The sequence below is a fragment of the Grampus griseus genome (assembly GCF_964374135.1).
Source record: "Grampus griseus genome assembly, chromosome: 12".
In the NCBI taxonomy this organism is placed as follows: Eukaryota; Metazoa; Chordata; class Mammalia; order Artiodactyla; family Delphinidae; genus Grampus; species Grampus griseus.
Genome location: NC_139006.1, coordinates 6,940,556 through 6,954,333, shown reverse-complemented (window position 1 = coordinate 6,954,333; position 13,778 = coordinate 6,940,556). Strand labels below are relative to the sequence as shown.

Here is a 13,778-nt window from a genome sequence, read left to right as displayed (position 1 = left end):
CTGTGAAAACAGTTGTTAGGGTGGTGAGACTGTGGGGTGAGGAGAAAAATGAAAATTGCGTTGATATTGTCTTTTTAAAAAGAATTCCGCCAATGTAGGGTACTGTGTTGAAATGAAACCAAACGCCTTTTCCAGCTGCAATCTCCCCGTGAAGGAAAGACTTATCCAACAAGCTGGAGGTTAGTCAAGTCTCCAGGATGCACCCCAGACCCCGGGGGCCACGTTCTCCGAGTCAAAATAATGAGTCACCGCTGATTTACATGCATGTCTCCGCTCTCTAAACAGCGTCCCCTTCCGAGCGCCGACCACGGACCACCCGTTCTCTCCCATAAGTAACTAGCACCGCCTACTGGCTGTCAGCCTCTAGGCTGCTTGGCTCCGCCCCTGAGCGGAACGCGCATGCTCCCCAATTCTTCTCCGCCCCCGCCTTCGAGCTTCTCGCGACAGCCGCTCCGCGGAGACTGAATCTCGCGATAAAGGTTTATTATCTCGCGGGACCGCGGCTGGCAGACGGGCTCTTGGGCGGCTCTGGCCGGGAAGAGGAGTCGCATGTGTCGTTTCAGCTGGCGGTAGTGGCGGGCGCGGAGGCGGCGGAGGCTGTGCGACCGCCTGGGTAATGACCCCTCGTGCCTCTCACGCTTCCAGGAAGCTCGTAGAGAGCGTGGGGGAAGCTGAGGTGCTCCCCGGCGGAAGGGGGCCGGGCCGGGCGTCTCCACACCCCCGCCCACATGGGCCGCTCTGGTGTCCCCGGGGTTGCCCCTTCGCCTCAGGTCGCGCCCTCACACCTGGTCGCCCTAGTCGTCGCCTCAGTGCTCTTACATTCTGCCCCTTCCTGGTTCTTTTGCCCGCATTTTCTTTTCTCAGACTCTGGTCTCCCCGCCCCCTCCCACTCTCTTTCCCTTCCGTGACTCTAACGCGTCCCTCCCTTGGCCTCTAGCCCACCCCACACCCTGCCCTCCGGGCACCTCCGGCGACCCACCCCTTCTTCGTAGGCGTTTCCAGCCTCTTCAGCTGCTTTGTGGCCTTTCCCTGTTGCTGCAGTTTGTTGCATCCTTTACAGATCATCCCCCAGACCTTTTGCCCTGTCCCTGCCGAGTTCACCCTCCCCATCTTTTTCCCCATGGCTTTCTCTTCCACTAGTGCCCTCCTCCCCCTAGTTGTCATGGCCCATTTGCTGTGAGTCTCGCTGTTGTCACTTGCTTCCCTGTAGGCCTGGAAAATGGTGTGCCCAGAATTACTCATATTTTGTGAATCCTAATGCAGCTTGTATCTCTCATTCAGCAAAGAATTGAAACCGATTCGGGGTGGCGGGATTTCTAGTAGGAGGAGGCCGGACTACACCTGAACACTGCTTCTCTGGGCGTCTTGGTCCAAAATAGTGAAGATATGTTATTTTCCTTGCTTACAGGTTTTGAGATGGCTGCTGACATTTCTGAATCCGGTGGACATGATTGCAGAGGAGACCCGAGGAGCAATACCAAGTTAGATGCAGATTACCCACTTCGAGTCCTTTACTGCGGAGGCAAGTGTTGGAAGGCAGAAAATGGCTTTTACTCACTGTATTTTTATGCATTGTGATAAATGGTTTCACATTTGGTCCTAGTAGATTTTTCATCTTTGTCATTTGGTGAATCTTTAATTGGGAGCTGGGGAAGAGGAGGCATGGATTAACAGACATTTCCCAACCTGTGTGACTTGCGTCTTGTTACTTGGCCTGGAGAAGTTTACAGTCCAGTTGGAATAGAGATGTGTAAATAGATTATTCCAGCCTAATGTTACTTGCTAGTCTGGCTATTAAAGGTGGGCTTCTTGGAAGATATTGAATCTTAAGGGATGAGAAGGATTGGTTGAGGGAGTGGGGAAAGGCATCCCGGATGAAGTGAACAGCTGTGCAAGGAAAAGCTTTGTCTGTGGAGAAATAAACACCTTTTTATTAGTATAGTGTGTAGTATAGGAATGGTGTCAATAACGAGTGGAAGATTATGAGGTTGGAGTGATGGGTAGTAGGACAGTCTTGGGAAAGTGTTCTTGGTTTGATAAATAAAATGTGAATCAAGATTTTTTTCCCTTTGAGTGTTTTTCCTCATTTTCAATCCAGAAATATTTGTGAACTGGAAATACTCTAATTTTACTAGCATCTTGGAAAGGTTTAGAAAAATCTGAAGACATAAGACAGTAAAGTAAAAGGGCAAGTAAATATTATTTTTTTTAGTAAATAGTTTTGGCCACTTACTATGTGCCTAGCAGAGTTTTAGATGCGGGGGGCTGAATAATGAATAAGTCAGGAAAGGTCTTTGTGCTCAGGGACCTTACATTCTGTGAGTGTGATAGGGATTTCTTCTGGAATTTAAGTACTTACAGTACTTACAGGAGAGGTGATGTCACTGAGTTAAAAAATTGTATCAACTTATCATTTATTGACTACCTTTGATGATCAAATAAAATGAGTGTAAAATATCCCAGAGAGTAGGCAGGGGAGCTTTTTGTAGGGTTGATTGAGATGTGTTATGATGTTCGTCTTATTTGGTTATATTGTTTGCCTTTGGAGTCATGGGCCAGGGTTTGCATCCTTACCTTGGGCATTACCAGCTGCTCCTGCTTAATTTTAGCTGTGTGACCGTGGGCAAGTTAACCTGATTTCACTAAGGGTTAGAGGTCTGTTTCTTAAGGTCTGAATGAAAATGATGATTACATCTGAAGTCAGATGATTCCTATAAAGGTGGTTCAGCAACTAACATAAGAACATAATACAATAAGTGCTATTATTACTGTTATTAGGGAAGTATACTAGTTTAGTTTATTCCTCCTTGTTTGTCAGATACAGTTAGGAGCTATTGTTCTTTGTACCCTAATTCACCGAATCTAAGACTCCATATGTTATAAGATGCACCATTATTTTAGGTTCCACTAAGAAAGAAAAAATTGTTAGGTTGACATGCCATAATTATGGAATGCATCCCTATAAAAATGAAAAAAAATTAGTGAAATACAGTATATGAAAGCCATCCTGTTCAAGTGCTTATGTCGCCCCTAAGATGGCTTTGAACAACTGCACTAAGTATGCAGTCCACCCCAGTGATACTTTGTGTTGATCAGAGGTACCAGAGGTACCTAACCTTTTCGAGAAAAGTTTATTTTTATTTCCCTCCCTAGTTTGTATTGATATATCAGGCACTAGGTTGGAGACAGGATTACCTTTTCCTCAAAGAGTTTAAGGTCTAGTTGTAGGAGAAGCACTTAGGGAATATTAAATGCTAAATTCAGTGGTACTGACCATAGCTATGAATTAGGGTTTCAGGAAAGGGAGGGATCTTTGTTCAGAGGGAAGCTGGGAAAGCAAAGTGAGGAAGTGAGAAGCCTTAGGTAATGGGCAGAATTTGCAAGGAAAGGTGGATGAATTTATAAGAAAAATATGGGGGCATGGTTTAATATGGTATCTTCATATTAAAGATCGAGGAAAAAGTTAGGGGGTAGAGGGAAAAGAAGGGGCTGATTGGAGCAGAATGCTGGTTGAAGTATAGTGAGAAACAAGGGTAGGTAGGATGGGGTCATTTCCGGGGAGATATATGTCTGCAGGATTGAGACTTCAGAATATGAATTCAGTCAGAGTTTGAATCCTGGTTTAGCCATTTACTCACTGGTGACCTTGGTCAGTTTCCTTATTCATAAAATGGATAACAGCCTACTTCAGAGGGCTGTTGAGAAGAATAAATGAAACATTACTCCCAAAGGCTCCATCTCCTAATATCATCACATCGGGCATTAGGATTTCAACATGTGAATTTTGAGGGGACACAAACATTCAGACCATAGCAGAAGGTCTCATGGATGATGTGGCTTTGTTCATCATATCTCATCATGTCAGCAGATACATAATGTCAGGTTGTTCCACTGTTAGTGATGTGAAGCTGGTGACTGCTCAGTCTTTTCCTTGAAAAACGACAGTTTACAAATAGTAAATCATTTGTGGAGGGAAATAGACTGTAAAAACAAATAATGTGGAATTTGGAATATTTGTCCAACTTTTTTCATCATATTAGAATTTTGCTGAACCAAATATTATTTGAAATGGTGTACTAAGTGTTATGGTTTTAGTATTTGCTGTAATGGTATTTAACCTATAATTATATCCTGAAAGTGTGGCTGAATATCTGTACCTACTAGTATTTGAACTTGAACTGTGAGGATTAGAGAGCTTCTGGTTAACCAGGAGAGCTTTAGTAGAAAGAACTCTAAACTGAAATAGAGATGGTAGATTCTAGTTTTCTGCCCTATGCCACCTTTGGCCTTGGATAAGCTATTTAACCTTTTACGGCTTCATCTGTAAAAGTGATGATGGGCTGGCACACAGCTGCACTGCTTTTATATGTTGTGTGGTCTAATTTAGTGGTTAAGAGCATGACCTTCAGAAACAGACGAGGGTTCAAATCCTGTTCTAACCAGATACAAATGAGTTACTTGTTCTAAGTCTCATTTTTCTCATTCATAATACACATATGGTAGTTCTTACCTTATGAGGTTGTGACGATTGAACATAATAATATAAAGCATAGCAAAGTGCCTAGCATGTGCCCAATATATGGTAAGTGCTGTTATTATTAACGGTGTACCACCCCTCCTCTCCCTCACAAATCTCAAGGTGTTGTCACACTGAACTATTCCATTCCTCACCTTAAAAATAAAAATAAAATAAGCAGTTGACCTAGTAATAGTTTTAGTTAAAATTGGGAAACCCTTTGAGTTTTTCTAGTCCTTTAGCCTTTGCAGGCTATACAGTGACAGGATTGAACCAACTTTCCTTCTAAGGAAGGAAATTCACAGTGTCATGGTCTTATGTAGCATAATACGAAAAAAGAAAAGGAAAAGTATATTGCAAAGAAATGGTAGCAAAGTGCTACTGAAGTCTGTAAATGTGTTAGTATGAATAAAAAGTAGCGGCTGTTTTGGTGAAGTTATCAAAAGAAATAACCAGCTCCATTCAGCCTTCGTTGTATGGGGAATTGTTCCCATCCTAGCTTAGTTTCAGACCCATTGAGGTTGTTGTGGTAAAACCTTAAGACATGCCAGATAGTATAGTTTGATGTTCTACCAACTGAAGGAGACATTGTTCTTTACATCCAAAAAAAAAAAATTAAGATAATATTTCTATTAATCATGTGCCACTTACCTAAAAAAAAAAAAGTGCATGACGGGGTAGTATTTGAAAAGTGGTACTGGAAAGTTATAGGAAAAAACAAATGAAGCATTTTGTCAGATTAAAAATAAAAGTTGTTATGAGCCGTGTGTGTACGTGTGTATTTATTTATTTATTAACATTTTCAAATCTTTTTTTCTCTCCATCCCCAGTCTGTTCATTACCAACAGAGGTAAGTCCTTCTAAAATTCTTTTTTTCTTTTTTAACTTCTGCATTTGAGGTCATTGATTTTAGAGCTAGCTTGGGAACTTCTTACTTTTCATTTTCTATTATTTGATGGCAGAGTTTCAGCCTTTTTTTTTTTTTTTGGGTTTCAACCTTTTATAGAGAACTTTGGTTTAGAATACTTTCATGGTCCTACAAATTTTTCTTTAGACTTTGAGTTATATGTGTGCGTCTTTTGCACTTGGCTATACATAGTTTGGATTTTTGCATGGAACTCATGAATAGTCAGCTAATAAAACAAGAGTAACCTTAAAGCCAAAATTTAACATCCAAACAGAGAAGAGAAAGCATAAATTATGTGTAAGACTTTCTGTTGATAAGCTTCTAAGTCAGGTTCTGCGGGCAGGTCATGAAAATGAGACACCTATGTGTCCAAAGCAAGAAAAACACCTGCTCGTTTTTGTCTGTTTCCTCCTTTTTCTAATGGCCTTTCTGTTTGTTGGAGAGGAAATAAATTGCTACAGTGAGGAGGTGTCTTTTAATTTTTAATTTCTTATGGGACATTTCCTGGTTGAATACAGATTTCCTGTGGATAAGATGTCAGGTGGGAGTAGTTGGTTTTATGATTCTATATATAGCAAGCACAGGGAATGATTTTTAATTAAAATGATTAAAAGTGTACTGTTGTGACTCAGTTTCTTCTTTTTCCCTCTCCAGTACTGTGAATATATGCCTGATGTCACTAAATGTAGACAATGGTTAGAGAAGAATTTTCCAAATGAGTTTGCAAAACTTACTGTAGGTATGAACATTTTTTTTCCCTCTTTCATCAAAGCCTATATACCTTTGGCTTTGCAACGTGCAAATGCAACATGCATTTGTTTAGTAGGATATTACAGAATTATATCTATCTATTCTATTAACTTTAAAACTGTTTTAAGTTCTTGGGTTAAAATTCCTTACATAAAATCACGGACTGTGGGACTTCTCTGGTGGTGCAGTGGTAAGAATTCACCTCCCAGTGCAGGAGACTCAGGTTTGATCCCTGGTCAGGGAACTAGATCTTACATGCGTGCTGCGACTAAGAGTTCGCATGCCACAACCAAGGAACCTGTTGGCCACAACTAAGGAGCTCACCAGCCCCAACTAAGACCCAGCACAACCAAAAATAAATAAATAAAATTTTTAAAAAAATCACAGACTGCTTGTGTCTTATCTCTGAGACAGGATAGGTCAAAGTATTAACTTTCTTATATAAAGAAGAGTAAATGATTTAGGGGCATATATTTTCTTTCATTCATTTAACAAATTCTTTTTTTTTTCTTTTTTCTTTTTGGCTGCGTTGGGTCTTTGTTGCTGCACACAGGCTTTCTCTAGTTGGTAGTGAGCAGGGCTACTCTTCGTTGTGGTTCATGGGCTTCTCATTGCGGTGGCTTCTCATTGCAGAGCACGGGCTCTAGGTGCGCGGGCTTCAGTAGTTGTGGCACACGGGCTCAGTAGTTGTGGCTCGCGGGCTTTAGAGCGCAGGCTCAGTAGTTGTGGCACACAGGCTTAGCTGCTCCGCAGCATGTGGGATCTTCCTGGACCAGGGCTCGAAGCCGTGTCCCCTGCATTAGCAGGCGGATTCTTAACCACTGCCACCAGGGAAGTCCAACAAATTACTTCTTGTAAGCATACTGTATGCTATACACTCTTATTGGATGCTGAGAATAAAGCAGTAAACAAAAGACCTACTCTTTGGAAATTATATTCTAGAGGGAGAGACAAAATAAGTAAAACAAGACAAATAAATACATTAAATTAGGATAAGCAGGGAATGGAGAGATAAGAATTGTTGGGGAGGGAATTTGAAGTTTTAGGTAGTAGCCCTGAAAGATTTTGCTGAAAAGATGGCATTTGAACAAAGACCTAAAATAAGTGAGGGAGAGAGTCCTTTGGATATCTGGGAGAACAACATTCCAAGCAGATGGTGCAGCCAGTGCAAAGGCCCTGAGGCAAACACTTACCGCTTACAGCATATTTAAAAAACAGGAAGGAGGTCTTTGTTTCTGGAAGGGGAGAAGGGTGGGAGATGAAGTCGGAGAAGTAGTGAAGGACCATGGCTTAAACACCAGGTCTCAGCTTTCACTGAGTGAGATGAGCTATTGGAGCAGTTTGAGCAGAAGGATGATATGGTCTGACTTCTGTTTCAGCAGTGTCTCTGGCTGCTATGTTAAGAATAGACTGAAGAGAGGCTTAGGCAGCAAAGCAGGGAGACCAAATAGGTGGCTCCTGCACTAATCTGGTCAGGATGATGACGACTAGAATGGCAGCAGTGGAGACGTGAAAAGTGGTCAGATTCTAGATACGTTTTGAAGGTAGAGCTGACAGGGTCTCCTGATGTGTTGAATGTGGGATGTGAGAAAAAGGGGCAGCTAAATTTTTGACCGAAGCAACTAGAAGAATGGAGTTGCTGTTGCCAGAGGTAAGGAAACTGCAGAGGAACCAATTTCCTCAGTTAGCTAAGATTGACGCCCTCTTACAAGATTGTTAAAAATGAAGGCAGTAGCAGGGAGAAGGGAAATCCTGGGCTGGAAAGTCCTGTCACGTATACCCAGTGTTATCCCACTACTTGCTGCTTTGATTTTCAGATAGTTTCCATGAGACACAGCCCCTGAGACAACTTAGTCGCTGTCCGTGATTGGATAAGAACCCTCAAATCTGATGTAACAGTCTACATGGTGGGCCCTGAACATGACTTGCCTAGGACATATCTTCATATTCAGGACCAGACTTCCTGTTAACAGAACTAGTACGCTTCGATGCTAAATATTCCTGTGGAGTCTTGAGTGTTCTGTGCTCCTTTAATGTGGCTTAAAAAATTGTGATCTTCACATATCAAAGACTTTGTTTTGTCTTCTATCACCATATACTTATCGTAATGACTTCAGAATTAGGCTTGATAGGCATCTAGCAGTATAATCGCTTGCTTTATAAATGTTACACTCATTTGTTGGTAAAATACCTTATATGTGTTTGAGGTTCCTCAAGGGTAATTTTTTAACGTAATGAAGTGATGTTAATGCTTTTGGATTTTGTTTTTACATCTAGAAAATTCACCCAAACAAGAAGCTGGAATTAATGAGGGTCAAGGAACAGCAGGGGAAGAGGAAGAGAAGAAAAAACAAAAGAGAGGTGAGACCTGAATCCATGATTTGATTTACACAAACATACCCTCCCTCTGCTTGAAGAAATAAGAAATGAAAGCATTCCCAAAGTGAATAACATCTACCTGTTACTGTAATTCTGTGTGAATACCATACAGAGGGGTACAGGATCATGTTCTCAGGATGACTGGATTTCGTATGAATCGGGCTTTATCAGTAAATTGGATCTAAGAAAATATGCTTCATTTGCCATATATATACATAAAAAGCATCCAGCCAGCTTGTTTATGACTTAAAAACTTTGTTACCTTATTAAAATACCTGTGTATTCTATTTAATTAGAGTGAGGACACTTAAAAAAATTTTGTTCTCTCATTACTTCTGTCAGCTCAGTTGAATTTTTCTTTTTACAGCTGTTAGGCATACCTGTTTACCTCTCCTCCTTCTAAAATGAATTCCTTGTACCCTGGATCGTGTCCCCACCTGTTTCTTCTTCCTGAATTAATTCTCCCTTGTGACTAAAATTAGCTTATACATATATTTTAGGACTTTGCATTAAAAAAAAAAAAATTCCCCCAAGAGCTCATATCTTTCTTTGCCCTATTCTCTTCCCCCTTCCCTTCTTAGCCAGACGTCCTTAATAAGACTAGACTTACTATCCCCCTTTCAGTTTGGTCATTGAGTCTTTGCTCCTCAGTCCATCCTAACCTGACTTTCATGCCACTGAAACTCCTCTAACAAGGGTCACGAACGGCTAGGTGATTGCTAAGTGGTAAGAGCATCTCATCTGAGCCCTCCCTTGAAGTGTCGTCCTTCCTCCCTCATTCTCCTTTCACTGCTCCTCAGCCTTCTGTGCAGACTTCTCTTCTTCCTTGTGTCCCTTAAAAATTGGTGTTTCCCAGGATTCTGTCCTGGGGCCACTTACCTTCTCATTCTGCATGTCCTCCCTGGATGATTCTTCCACATCCTTCTGCTACCACTCTACGCTTACAGTACCCAAATTTATATCTCTAGTCCTGGCCCATGTCTCTAGACTAGAAATGCGCATATGGTCTCACAGGTACTTCAAACACAGCACTTCCAAAGTAAACTTACTAAGTCCCAAATCTGCATCTTTTGTTTTCTTCATTTTGGTTATTAACAGCACAGTTTATCCAGTCATCTGAGCCACAAACTTGAGACCCATCTTAGATTCATTCTTTTTGACCCTCTTAATCAGTTCTAAATTCTGTCATTTCCTCTCCTTCCTCTGTTTATCCTGTGCCTAGTGGCCATTGCTGTTGCCACTGCTTTGTTGAGATGTTGATTAAGTTCTGCCTGAACTAATGTAGGAGCCTCATCAGTGGCCTCTACCATTGCTCTTCACAGACCCACCCTCCACACTGCATGGTGATCTTGACAAAACATAAATCAGTAATTTCACTCCTGCATAGTCAGTTGTTCACTGGCTTCTCTTTGCAATATAAAATGACAGAGCTTGTGCTGTTCCTTAAATTACTGGTATATAATCTTTGCTTTTCTGGCTTCCTTTCTTACATATCCATACGCTTCCTTCATCAACACAAGTGTATTTGCAGCCAATTAAGCTGACTGCTCTTTTCCCCGTTGGGGCCAGGTATGCAGTGGTTGCAACCAGTAGCCTCCTTGGTAGTGTATGCAGCCTGTTGGCTGTATGGGTTGCCCTAAGGGATCTTGGAGACAGCCCTTTCCAGTGGACATTCACATCTGGCATGGTGTCCCCAATCTAGGCTCCAGGTAGATACGCGTGGTGCCTTTGGAAAGCCCCAGGGCACAGTGGCCAGGGTCCACTTTGGCCACATTGGCCAAGTGATGTCCATCCGCACCAAGTTGCAGAACAAGGAGTATGTGATTGAGGCCTTATGCAGGGCCAAGTTCAAGTTCACTGGCTGCCAGAAGATCCACCTCTCCAAGAATTGGGGATTTACTAAGTTTAATGTGGGTGAATTTGAAAACATGGTGGCAGAAAACCGGCCCATCCCTGATGGCTGTGGGGTCAAATAGATCCCTAATCGTGGCCCCTGGACAGATGGCGGGCCCTGCGTTCCTGAGCACCATTGTCCCCTCCTTACGCCAACCAGTAAAATCCTACTTTCCTGTCACATACACACACAAAGACAAGTGTAGTTCTCAAATATAATGCCCTTTCTTGTCTCTGTACTTGTTTCCCTTCCCTGGAATATCCTTTTTATAACTCCCCAGCCCTTCTCCCTTCAAATGGACCATTATTCTGCAAGCACTTAGATGCTTCTTCCTCTAGGAAACTTGTCCTGTTCTCTGTAAGCAGAGTTAGCCACTCTCTGCAAAGCTTATGGTAGTGCCATATTCGTGGATCCTATTACAGTATATATCAGGTTGCTGTACTTATTTAACTTTTTGTTTCCCTGCACTAGACTGAGAGTCCCTGGAGGGCAGCGACTATGTTCTTCTTCTGTTCATCTTTGTGTCCTCAGCCCTTAGTGCAGTGCTTGGCACATACTACTTAATAACTATGGATTGAATGAATACTCATGCATGTGTTTATTAATTTTGTATTAGAAAAAGAAACTTTAGAAATTAGTATTTCATACCTTTTGAAAATTAATAAATTTAGAGACAGTATTCTTTATTTATGATAAGAACAGAACAACTAATCCTGAGCTCTTTCTTAATAAATAAAGGTGGAAGGGGTCAAATAAAACAAAAAAAGAAGACTGTACCACAGAAGGTTACGATAGCCAAAATTCCCAGAGCAAAGAAGAAATACGTAACAAGAGTGTGTGGCCTTGCGACTTTCGGTGAGTCCAAGCTTAAGTATGTTTAAAATGTGTGAACTACATTCCTTCATTTCATTCTCTCTCTTTTTAATCTAGTATCATGAAAATTTTACAGTTCTGTTTTTTGCTAAGAAGATACAAAATGAGATTTTGCATTTCTAACTATAGGTTCAAAATCAAATTTTGAAGCAACTTAAAAATCTTTTGCACAGGGGACTGGTTTAACTTTTTCCTTTCCAGAATTTCTGTTTGGGCACATTTTATGTAGAATGAGGAGGGCTGGATAGGTTTCCCTGTGAAGTCTACCAGCACTGCTCCTTGTTCCCTGCAGTCTCGGTAGCCAAATGGTTGCAAAATGACCTATCCCTTCTGGGATGACAGTAGAGGGTGAGGGAAGTTGGTTAGTGGCAGGATGTCCTGCTTCAGAGCCCCTTCAGTTCCTGGAAGACTTGAATGAATAGTGAAACCACGGTGATTAGGTTCCTTCATTTGACAACATGGAATGAAAAGCAGTCACTAGACCACATCATAAATATTAGGCTTGTTTCTCTGCTGTAAATTTTTCTTCTATCAAAAGGGATAACCAAAAGAACTTCATATACTTGGAAGTGTAGATGTAATGTTGGAATTAATGTGTTCCTGGATTTATTTTGGTCTTACTATATGAGTTAGGAATAGTGTGGATGATCTTATTTTTATGTACTGAGGCTTTATTTGACCTTAAAAATATAAGCTGAATTGTTAAGATGACTGCTTATGGGTAGTTTGTAATTATTGTTCTGAAAGGAACATGAAATCCATTAACAAAATCTGTTTTATGAATTTAAAATGCAGATTAAATTTCAAGATGGAAAAATATCTTTGACATATGATTCCAATTATAGTCTTGCTATTTCTTTTTTTAAAATAACAGAAATCGATCTTAAAGAAGCACAAAGGTTTTTTGCTCAGAAATTCTCCTGTGGTGCCTCAGTAACAGGGGAGGATGAAATCATCATTCAGGGAGACTTTACAGATGACATAATTGATGTCATTCAGGAAAAATGGCCAGAAGTGAGTATTTGGAACATGTGCATCTATAGAAATAAGTTATTAAAGCAAGTTCCTTCCGTGTTAGTTGATAACCACAACTCATGAAATGTAATTATTTTTATTTTACAGGTGGATGATGATAGCATTGAAGATCTTGGAGAAGTGAAGAAGTGATTTTGAAAATTTGTCTGTATTTAAAGATCTGAACTGATTGTTGATATGGCCAAAGGGAGAGAGGCCTTTTAAAATATATATATAAATATATATATTTATCCTACAGTAAAACTGTAGCCTACTCTCACCCTTGGCATTTTCACTGTTCTGTACAGGGCTGCTTGTTTTTTTTTTTTGTTGCCAAAGTCTGATAAACAGGAGAGACTGTCATGCTTATGCATGAAATAGAATTTAGTCAAATAAAAAATTTTGGTCATTTGGTACTGACTTTTCTCTTTCTTTTTAAGTTTTTATTTTTGGAAAAATTAGACTTTCTGTGGAAAGCTTTTCTGTTGATTATTTTAAAATAATCATGATTTTATCAAATCATGATTTTTTTTTTTTTTTGGTTGTTAAGCTGAGTGATACTTTGAAGAATTTGAATTTGGCTTCATTACCAGTAATAACTCTCCTTGCTTCTTTGGTGTGATAGTTTTGAGATGCTTGAGCATCTCATGGATCTGTGGTTGAATTTGCTTCATTGTCACCAACCAAGTTCACTTTGTGGGCCTATTAACGTATTGTTGGTAATAGTTGATCAAGCTGTTGTGGAGATTATTTGGTAAAGTATATTAAAAGCCTTAAAACCATCTGCACTGTTTGACCCACTTCTTGACATTATCCTAAAGATACAACGTCTTGCTTAAAACTGTGGATGAAGATGTTCATCACAGTGCTACTCATAATATAAAAAAATTGCAAATGATAAAGATGAACAATTGGGAAATGGTTAAAGAAATGATGGTTTGTCATATGGTAGAATATTTGCAGATATTTTAAGATATTTTCTAAGAATACTTGGAGAGGTGTTTGATAATGTTAAGTAGGAGGTCAGACCCCCAAATCCATTTTATACATTATTTTCATCATTGTTTTGAGTGGATAGGCATCCAGAGAGGCTGAGTTCTTTTTCTGGCTATAAATTTATGTAAAATTCTCCTAACCATTTGAAAATAATATACACCATTGCTCAATATAGTCTGGAAAATAGCAGTTAAAATGTGTTTTTCTTACAAGAGAAACAGTGACAGTGAATCTTAATGAGTACATTAAATGAATTTAAAATCTGTTTTTATAAAGGTCTTATGTCAGGTGCTACAAACTAAAGACTCATGGTATTTTAAATTGCTATAGACACCTTTAAGAAAGTTAGAACCCATTGTTTATTGCCATGCAAATTGCAATCAAATGAATTAGTGGGTTTTTAAATAATTGAAATCTTAGACTGTATAATAAAGATGTAAATTAAGAAA

At 40.1% G+C, this 13,778-nt stretch overlaps 1 protein-coding gene across 1 annotated transcript; it reads left to right on the top strand.

Moving 5' to 3' along the window:
* Positions 1–497: 497 nt before the first annotated feature.
* DENR (density regulated re-initiation and release factor) lies at positions 498–12,746 on the top strand. Its single transcript, XM_082668159.1, has 8 exons — positions 498–613; positions 1,409–1,522; positions 5,347–5,366; positions 6,078–6,162; positions 8,451–8,534; positions 11,185–11,301; positions 12,194–12,333; positions 12,442–12,746. The coding sequence occupies exons 2-8, from the start codon at positions 1,417–1,419 to the stop codon at positions 12,484–12,486; spliced, it is 597 nt and encodes a 198-aa protein (XP_082524285.1). The 5' UTR covers positions 498–613; positions 1,409–1,416; the 3' UTR covers positions 12,487–12,746.
* The last annotated feature ends 1,032 nt before the right edge of the window (positions 12,747–13,778 follow it).

Excerpts from the sequence above, each read along its gene's own strand:
- DENR (XM_082668159.1), top strand. The coding sequence starts at position 1,417 with ATGGCTGCTGACATTTCTGAATCCGGTGGACATGATTGCAGAGGAGAC. Across the intron at positions 6,163-8,450 it reads GTTTGCAAAACTTACTGTAG|AAAATTCACCCAAACAAGAA; the intron begins GTATGAACATTT and ends TTTTACATCTAG. Across the intron at positions 12,334-12,441 it reads TTCAGGAAAAATGGCCAGAA|GTGGATGATGATAGCATTGA; the intron begins GTGAGTATTTGG and ends TTTATTTTACAG.